General features: G+C 39.1%; 1 protein-coding gene across 1 annotated transcript; it reads right to left on the bottom strand.

Moving 5' to 3' along the window:
- Positions 1-669: 669 nt before the first annotated feature.
- LOC142634943 (uncharacterized) lies at positions 670-4,316 on the bottom strand. The gene is made up of 2 exons (XM_075809174.1): positions 3,129-4,316; positions 670-2,217 (listed from the first exon to the last, which is right to left on the bottom strand). The coding sequence occupies exons 1-2, from the start codon at positions 4,314-4,316 to the stop codon at positions 670-672; spliced, it is 2,736 nt and encodes a 911-aa protein (XP_075665289.1).
- Positions 4,317-10,478: the final 6,162 nt, after the last annotated feature.

The following is a 10,478-nucleotide window of genomic DNA, read 5'->3' as shown; positions in this document are numbered from 1 at the left end:
GGCACATTTAGACGCACTAAACCCATGTGTTCTTATTAAAACATGCCATGTGGACTTTATTGTTCACATGTTATGAGAAATATGAGTAACACACCACATGACAAACATTGGAAAGTCTCATATATGTCAAATGACAAACTCTTAGGTTAGGCTTCCACTTAAATTTTTTTTTTTTGAAGGCAAAACCAATATCATTTAATTACCAATAGCAATTGAGTCCAAATACAAAGCTTCTAAAGCCGGTGGAGGAGACTCCTCCAACCAAACAATATCCTCACTAATATGCTTAGCAAAACGAGCTAAAGAATGTGCTACCCCATTGGCGCTACGTCGAACGCCCCGAAATTCCACATGTCGCATCCTTCCAGCCAAGCAACGAATATCATCATAAATATTTCCCAAGCGAGACCAATCTGTCTGAGCTGAGACAATAGACTTCATCACAGTTGAATTATCTCCTTCCACAATTAAATCAGCAAACCCAGCATCTATCGCAAATTCCATAGCTTGTCTACACGCCAAAACCTCTCGCCTCTTCACTATCCATCACCGCACTGCCCCTTGATGACAACGCCGCCATAACCTCACCCCTTTCATTCCGAATAATCACACCAACACCAAGCCGAAGCATCCATGAAAACCGCATTGCATCAAAATTTAGTTTATATATCATACCTTCGTGGCGGCCATGACTTGTGAGTGACCAATAGTAACAGGGACCGCTAATTGTGACTGTGCCTCCTTATACTCCTCTAAAAAGTTGCTAGCCCGCACATTCAACCTACCCGGTTCCTGCAACCTACCTCCATGCACAACCCGATTACGTTGATGCCAAATTAGCCACCCTTGCACCAAGAAAAACTCAAGCACGTCCTCAGAAGCCTTTTGCATAATATTCTCAAATAAATGTATTATATCAGCCTGATCGGTCAGCCCTTTCTGCAATATTCGGTGTGCACATCCATCCCACACATCCTGAGCAGCTCCACACTCCCATAGCGCATGTATTGTAGTTTCAGGAAATCGGTTACAAATGGGGCACATATCATTCTCTAAAATTCGCCGCTGCCGTAATCTATCATAAGTAGGAAGAATATTGTGAAGCATTTGCCACGCAAAGACTTTAATCTTATTTGGGATGTGAAGCTGCCAAATTCTTGCCCAAACTTTGCTGCTAGACATCATATTGGACCCTTCTCCCTTCCGGCTTGCCTCTTTCATCAAAATCCTTGCCGTATGATAACCAGACTTCACTGAGTATCTTCCATTTTTATTGTGAAGCCAAACCATCACATTTGGTACACACCGTCGACTTAGAGGAATCCGAAAAATAGCCTGAGCATCATGCCTGTTAAAAACCGCATCTATGAAGCCACGATTCCATTGAAAGTTTGCCCAATCTATCAACTCCGACACATGCCAACTTTCATCTATTTCATTGGGTGGAACCAGAATTTTATTAGTTGGGTGGTTTGGAATCCACTTGTCTGACAAAACCTGAATAGAAGAGCCCGTGCCCACACGCCAGCAACATCCTTTTCTCAAAATCGGCTGAGCTGCAATTAAGCTCTTCCAAACATAGGAGCTGTGTGGATGATCAACCGCCTCCAAAAAGGTGCAACGAGGGAAATATTTAGCCTTAAAGCATCGATAGAGAAGAGAGTTGTGATCAGTCAACATTCTCCACCCTTGCTTTGCCAACATTGCTAGATTAAAACTTCGAATGTCTTTAAAACTCATACCTCCCTCCTTTTTTGGCTGAACAAGTGAATCCCAACTCTTCCAATGAATTTTCTTATCATCCCCACATTGACCCCACCAAAACCTCGCACACATCATATTTAATTCATGACAAAGTTTTTCTGGAAGTTGAAAAACTCCCATCGTATATGTAGGAATTGATTGAGCCACAGCTTTGATGAGGACTTCCTTCCCAGCTTTAGATAACAACTTCCCTTTCCACCCTTGAATCTTCTTCCAAACCCTCTCTTTGAGAAAAGAGAAAGCTTGATATTTTGATCTGCCAATCAATGTGGGTAATCCCAGATAGGATTCAAATTTGTCCACCTCCTTCACTCCCAATGCAGCGGTTATCCAACCTCTTTGTACCTCTGTTGTATTGCTACTAAAAAACACGGAGGACTTTTCTAAATTGATGCATTGGCCAGAAGCCACGCCATACAATTCTAAGACTTGAGAGATCACATGCACTTCCTCCTGTGTAGTTTGACAAAACAGAAGAGAGTCATCAGCAAAAAGCAAGTGGGAAATGGTGGGGGCATTTCGACTAATGGACACGCCATGAAGCCGACCGTTCTCCTCCTCCCTAGCCAACAAAGATGTAAAGGCCTCAAGACAAATCGAAATAAATAGGGGGATAAGGGATCACCGGCGAATCCCTCTAGTGGGCACCGAAATTACCATATGCCTTGCCATTAATACGGACAGAGAAGAGGAAGTAGTGACCCTGCTCATAATCCGGTCAACCCATCCTTGAGGAAACCCAATTTTATCATCATTCCTTTCAAAAAAGACCACTCAACTCCGTCATACGCTTTGCTAATATCTAGCTTTAATGCAAGAGAACCTTTTTTACCCTTTTTCTGCCATGCATGGCATGCAAAGTTTCATAGGCCACAAGCACATTATCGAGTTATCAATCGTCCCGAACAAAAGCACTTTGAGTAGGTGAAATTAATTGGGGGCAAGATCAGCTTCAATCATAGCCGCACCTTAGAAATAATTTTATAAATAACGTTGCACGTGCTAATAGGTCTAAAATCCGACATTTTTCTCGGAAACTTCACCTTAGGAATGAGCACAATATGGGTGTAATTTATTTCGAGCAACATATTATTAGTATTCAAAAATTCCAAAACAGCATTAGTCACATCATTACCAACAATATGCGAAAATTTTTGATAAAAAATGGCATTCATACCATCCGGTCTGTGCGCTTTAGTTGGTCCCAATTGAAACACCGCCAACTTTACCACAAAAGCACAAAACACACTGGATAAAATATGAAGCATATCTGAAGACATCTTGAGATTGACAGCATTAACACATTCATCCATCTGGTCACCTCCACCTCAAGAAAATATATTTTCAAAATAGTGGACTGCCACCTCCGCTACATCCTCAATCTCATCAACCCACACCCCTTCAGAATTTTTAATGCCCTCTATAAAATTCCTACGACGCCGTTGCGAAGCCTTTGAGTGAAAAAATTTAGTGTTTTTATCCCCAGACTTTAGCCAAGACAACCGAGAGCGTTGTGCCCAAAAAATTTCTTGCTTAAGAAGAAGATCATCAAGCTGTTTACTGGCTGCTACAAAGTCAGACCTGGTTTCCTCATTTTGATCACTTTCATTTAACCTCTCAAGCACCTTCTTTAATCTTTTAATTTCGGCCACCTGAGGATTTGTCCTAGATGAACCCCACGCATGTAACTCATCCCCACATTGCTTTATTTTTGCACTAACACTGGCCATTGACAAACCTCCACACCCCATTCGGTCCCATGCATCTCCAACCACCTTCTCACAATCCTCATCTAACAACCACACTTCTTCAAATTTAAAACCCCGTGCAATCCTCCCATGAAACCTGGTATCCCTCCCGGTTTGTAAAAATATTGGCAAGTGGTCTGAAGCATGTGAGAATTTATGAGACACAGTGCTTGCCGAAAACATATCAGTCCACTCCTTATTCGCAACCACTCGATCAAGTCTTTCTCTAGTATTTGCTGCACCTGTACGCTTGTTATTCCAAGTAAATTTATATCCATGAAATCCCAAATCCATCAGGCGACAAGCCTCCAAAGCACTCCCGAACTCCTCCATCTGTTTTACTGGTGGCGGGTGAATACCCAACTTCTCCGACGAGTGTAAAAATGCATTAAAATCACCAACACAGCACCATGGACCATTCACCAACGAAGAGATATGCCTTAAAAGAGCCCAGGATTTGTGCTTTTGATTTGTTTCTGGCCAACCATAAAATCCTGTTAAAAACCATTGAAAACCATCATCCTCTACCACTTTCGCCAAGACATGATTGTCTGTATAGTTAATCACCTCTAACCGAACCTCCTCTTTCCAAATCAATGCTAACCCTCCACCAGAATCAGGCTTCTTAATAATCAATTTATTCGGATAAGCTAAGTCTCGACAAAAATGCATAAAACCTTCTCTATCAATTCTTGTTTCCATAAGGAAACATACAGTGGGAGCTTGATCCTTCACTAAATTGTGGAGGCTTCGAACTATCCAAGGGTTCCCAAGCCCTTGGCAGTTCCAACTTAGTAGTTTCATTGTGTTCGGCAAGGATGTTCAACCACCCCCGCCGCTTCAATTGATGTAAAAACCTCCCCAGTTTTAAACCTCTTCTCTGCATGCTCATCACTACTACCCAGACTTACTTGCTGCTGTTCTTGGTTTATTCTTTTGCCCAACACTGATTTTGCACCCTCCTTTATTAACTCCAAAGGCCCATAATTCATACGGGTCAATCTGGTCCAGGTACGTTGCTTGTCAAGTTCCTAAGGCTTGATATTCCCACACTCATTTTTAAGCCCATCTAGAACCCCTGGCCCATCCACACTAGGACTACCTATTGCATCACCCAACGTGCTTTCATCCATGTCATCCCTCTCCGTATCCCTCTCTCCATGATCCACGGAACCATGCACCGAAATTTTTGGACCAATCCTGATATTCATGCTATCGCCATCAAGACATTTGTCAACGCCAACCCTAGCCTCTGTTTCATCCCTGCTACCGTCATCCTTCACCCCTACCATCACCTTCTCCCATTGTGACTTAGCACTCCTCTCATCAGACCTCTGATCATCCATCTCTCGAGCTTGACCTCTACGACTTGGTGAACGGACACGAATTCCTGATGCCTTCATCCACTCCCCATATTGGCATGCTACCTCCCCCTTATTCTTAGTTAATGCAAAGTACTGAGCACAATGTTTAAGATCATGTCCAAGCAACCCACAGTGATGGCAAAAGAGGGATAGCCTTTCATATTTAAACGTTACCCATGTCCTCTGTCCACTCGATCCAGCCAAAAAAGCCCCTCTCCGAATAGGCTTGGATATAGGGAGTGCGACCTTTACTCTCATAAAAAAGTTTGGCGCATCCTTTTTCTGCCTCTTCTCCACTTCCTCCACAACCCCTAGACGGCTACCAATCTCTTCTGCAACTTTCGGAGAAACCATATCAAACGGGGCCCCCCAAATTTGCACCCAAAAGGAGGCTGATTCAAACCTGACATTGCTTGCAGTCATCCCAGATTGCCACCTGATTAACAATAAAACCTGATTATCAAACGTCCATGGCCCATCTCTCAGAACCCTCTCCATATCAAATTCATTATGAAACTTGAATTGAAAGAGGTTTGCTCCAACTTCCACCACCTGGACTTTATTCTCTAAACCCCACGCTCTCTTCAGTGTACTCTGAGCAGCCCTCTTATTAAAAGTCTTACAAGTGAGAAACTTCCCAATCAAACTCTCAGAACAACTCTCAATCTCCTCCTGCCTTCCCTCATCTGAAATAGCAATAACTTCTTCCTCCTCCGTAGTCAACTTCATATTCTCCATACTATGTATCACATCATCCGCCATAATGCAGTAAGGGCAAAGACCAAAACAAAGGAAAAGAATCAAACCCTTAGCAGAAACTAAGGGAAGAAGAGACTCGTATACACGAGAGAGAGAACTCCTACCCTAGAGCAGGGCTTCCACTTTAATTAGATATTATTAATAATCAACAACCCGAGCAATGCATGGACAAATTCAACATAATATATTTTTTCCCTCTTTATTTTTTTGTTATAAGTATGAAATTTAATCATTATGGTATATATGAATAGACATTTATTATGAGTTGTTTTATGGCCCAAATAAAATGTCACGATAATTTCACCTACCATCACACACAAAATCATGTTTAATGCGTTACACTAATTTCGAGACATTCCCAAGATGACTCCTACTATTTGGCGAGTGAAATATTATCTGTACCTCTATTTCCCAGCTCCTCAAGAGACAAGAAGGGAGGGAGAGAGAGAGAGAGAGAGAGAGAGAGAGAGAGAGAGAGAGAGAGAGAGAGAGAGAGATATGGGATTTGGAAGGAGTGCGAGCATAGATGGTGGAGTAAGCAACATCAAGCATGTGAGAGGTCATGACAGTGTCGATCTAGCCAGTGAAGAGTTAGGAAGGAGTGGGGTTTAGGTAGGGTGTTTCCATTTAATTTGAGCATTGGTTAAAATTTTGTTAGGATCTTTCGATTATTGGAAAATTCCAAGACAAGTTTGGGTGTATATAATTTTAGATTATATTTAATGTATTGTTATGGGTTTAATTTTGTAATGGATTTAAGAGGTTAGAAGCTGAAATTTGAAAGTGCAAGCTAAAGGAATTCACACGAGTGAACTTGGAGGATCATGCATGTAAATTTGTTTGGCAAATTCATTTTTTTAAAAACAGTTGAGAAACCGATTTCACCAATCACTTTTAGGGTCATTGGCTCAAGAGAAAATGTGAGAACCTGAGAGTTAGAGAGATTCCTCAACCTCCCTTTATAAGCTTCGTTTCCCACAAATTTTCTAGACCCATTTTCCTTATTAAAGAGTTAGAGAGAGTCCTAAAACCCTAGTGTCAAAACCGATTCCATCTCTCTATCTTCTCCATCTTAAATTGCCAAATTCTATGGGAGGAAAATTCATACCATCACACAAATTGAAATCTTCAGAGTTCTTGGTGCTAAGGAATCGTTGGAGTGATCTCAAAATTTCCTAGGAGATTTGGTCATTTCAATTGGAAGCTTAATTGTAGATTTGAAGACTATCAAGAAGAAAGGGTTCAAGGAGTCAGTTCCTAGGACAAGGAGTCAGTTCCTAGGACCAAGAGCCTCAAGTACATAGTCATTACTTGGAAGGTTTTGTAAGTGATATCTACCGCAAATATTCTTGATTAATGGATCACTTGGCACTAGAGGCCCTAGAGAGTTTTTTCGACTAATTCTCAAGTTATTTCTCTCCCTAAATACTTCAATGTTTTTGTAGTTGCTTGTTTTTCTTTTTTCTTGGGATTTTTTTTTATGATTATTTATCCATGCCTATGTCAATTGATTAATAACTTAAAAAAGTAGGACAACTTCACAAGAGATTCACACACACAGCATAAACAACAACCTTAGAGAGCTTTTGGGTACAAAACTCCAAATCTACAAAAGAGGCACGAGATGCACTCTAATCTCTCTAAAAAAAATTATGAAACCCTCTCTAGGGTTAGCTTATAATGTCCTTTAAATATTAGAAAAAAACGGCTCGTGATTTGGGCTTCAAACGGATAAGTTATGGCCTTTTTACGTTTGCTGATTCCTGCTGATATGTGACTTTCGATCGATTGAATCTAATTTTCGATCAATCGAGCCTTGCAGAAATTGAATAGTAATTTACTGCAATTACTTGATTCCAAACTTAATTTAAACCAAACTTTGAGCAAGTTTAAACCTAGACTAAATGTTTTGATCATAGTTTGCCAACACATTACATATTGAAGTTCTAATACATTAGTCCCTAAGGTCTTAGAACCTAACAATCTCCCCTTTTGGCAATCTATGAAAAAACATATGAAAAATATGAAATGCTCAAAGTTACAAAAAGCCCCGATCAGATTTAAAAAGCCCTAAACATAATTCAACCTAACTACTATGTATCAGTTGCTAGTGTAGATAGCAATCACGATTGAATTAACCTGTAAATTCCTGAAACACTAAACAAACACATAAACGTATGTGTGGAAAATACAAGTAAAACAAAATAAATTCTTGATTTCACATAACACAAAATAAAAGACATATAACATGAATAACCTCATAATATAAATCAAAAGCTAATGTAGCACAATGTGAAACAAGAAACAAAAATAATAAATAAAATGTCTCCCCATAACATATACATCATCATGAGCCAAAAAGAATATACAAGATGAAGCACTTAAATACAATCTAAAGCTCCAAAGCTCCAAAACAACAAAAATCTCCCCCTATCTCCATCCATATGTACTCCCCCCTTTTTGTGACGAATTGACAAAGGGCAATCAAGACTCATCATCAAAGGAGGTGGTGGAGGGGACCGTCTAAAGCTCGCCAACTCTACACGTAAAGTCTGAAGCTCTATGAGGACATCCACCAAAAGCTGACCATGAGCCGCCTGAACGGTCATGATAGTGTCTAACATACGACGAATGCTAGAATCATCTGAAGTAGAAGATGGAGGATCAGCAGCAGTCGAATCAATAAACGCATCAGCAGTTGGATCACCTGAAGAAGAAGGAGGAGGAGGAGGTGCAACACTCAAAGAAGACTCAACTCTAGAGCGTTTAGAGCTAGCTCACATCTGAGAAGCCATTTGCCGAAGGAATGTGGCACTTATAGGAGCTATAATGTGTACAGGCTCAGAAGCAGGAAACTCATCTAAACCTAGATGCAACAAAATCCGATGTATAAACAAGGGAAAGAAAAGAGCATGAGCAGAAAAACTACTCTTGTGCACCTCAACCAAAGATCGAATGAAAAGATGAGGAAAACTCATAGGAGCATATGTGACAAGAGCATACAAAAATACACACCTCTTAATAGGAATAATGTGCAAACGTAAGATGAACCAGATAGAATTACAAGAAATCCGGAAAAAAGAGATAATGAATCTTGGTCAACTCATGAGTAGTGATCTGAGGATCAGAACCCCACTGGATAGAAGTACTAGTGAGATATGACATAATGTCATCGAGTGGAGGAGACTCATCATAAGGATATACAGGATGCTGGACAGTGGGCACCCCAAGAGCAGAAGCCATTACTGAAGGAGTAATGGTAACTTTTCTCCTCTTATCCAACTCTTCACGAACTGAATGCTGGAAGAAGTGGAGTAAATAGAGAAGTTCGAGTAGAACTCTCTAATCAGGGTAGCCGAAGGGGGGTGATCTATATCCAACAAAGGTAACCAGCCCCTACGCTCAAAGTTTCTCCGAATCTCACCATCAAGCTCATCTAAGACAACTTTTCTCCAAGCCCACATAAACCTAAGGATGTTCGACTTCTCATAGGTTTCTTGGTTTTTCTCACTTAGAAACCTCTCACTATCAAAAGCTAGAGTAGAGGTGGAGGTGGGTTTCCTATTGGCTCTAGTCTTCCTAGTCATGATGTTAAGGTTGGAAAGACAAACAGAAAAGAACCAATGAGAGAGAGGAAAAAAAAAAAAAAAAACCCCAAAGGCAGACTACATCAAACACAGTTAATGCAAAAACAATATAGAAAACAACAATCTATACGATGCATGAACAATATTAACACATGATGAATGCTCTAATGTAGTGAGAAAATTTTAATTACATTTTTAAAAAATCACAGAATTGGCTTGAAACATATCGTTTATACCAAAACCCCAAATCTTGAAAAAACCCCTTTCAAAAATCCCAAAAAATTGATCAATTTATCGTTACACACATTGGATAACAGCATATAATGACAAAATGAATCAATAACACAAGCCAATTTTACCAAATTAAGCTCAATTGAACAAAATCCCCAAGTTCATAAACTTTCAAGCTCTATAATTTCTAATTTTCCCAAATCACAAAAAATAATCAAATTAATGCATGGGAATCATGTTAATAACATGCAATGACAAAAACCCATAAAACTAACTTGATTAAAAACAACTGATTTGAACTTTAAAAAAAAAATTTTAAAAAAACGAAAAACCTAGGTTTGAAATTTCCAACTAAAATGCATGAAATATTTGAATAAAATGAAAAAGGAGGGATAGAAGGTCTTACTGGTGCTAGAAGACAAAAACCTTGAGAAAAACTTAGAAGAAAAACAACAAAAACTTGGCTTTGAATCTGGACCGGTCGAAAAGAAAGAGAAAACTTTTTGAAAACTTTTAAAAAGTGAAAAACACGTGAAGATCTCATGTTTTTTAAAAAATGACTTTATGATTTTCGATCAGTAGAAAATAGATTCAATTCGATCGAAAATACATTCAAGCGATCCAGCATCAATCGAGTAGTGATCGAGCCAGACAGATTCAAACCAAATTTTTAATTGCAATTTCGATCGGTCGAGCAACAAAATCGATCAATTGAAAATCTGAAAAAAAAAAAAAAAAAAAAAAAAAAAAAAACAAAAAAAAAAAAACAAAAACAAAAACAAAAAAAAAAAAAAAAAAAAACAAAATTTTTTAAAAACAAAGCAATTTTATGCAAAAACTCCTCAAAGCATTGTATTTTATGAATGAAATGCATGAGTATGAGATGAAAAGTTTTTCAAAAAACCCTTAAATTTAACCAAAATCTTCCAAAAACAAGATTTTCAATCAATTTGTCCCCAATAACACAAACTTTAAAACATATTTTGCATCAAAATTAAGGTACTTTCAATCTTGGATGGCCACAA

Source organism: Castanea sativa, chromosome 5 (assembly GCF_040712315.1).
Source record: "Castanea sativa cultivar Marrone di Chiusa Pesio chromosome 5, ASM4071231v1".
NCBI classification, from domain to species: Eukaryota; Viridiplantae; Streptophyta; class Magnoliopsida; order Fagales; family Fagaceae; genus Castanea; species Castanea sativa.
Note: the sequence above shows the minus strand (reverse complement) of the source record. Positions and strands in the feature narration are given on the sequence as shown.

Bases quoted from the DNA above. Each gene is read 5' to 3' on its own strand.
- LOC142634943 (XM_075809174.1), bottom strand. From the start codon at position 4,316: ATGAAACTACTAAGTTGGAACTGCCAAGGGCTTGGGAACCCTTGGATA. The intron at 2,218-3,128 runs GTGGCAGTCCAC...CAAACTACACAG, and splicing joins AGATTGAGGATGTAGCGGAG to GAGGAAGTGCATGTGATCTC.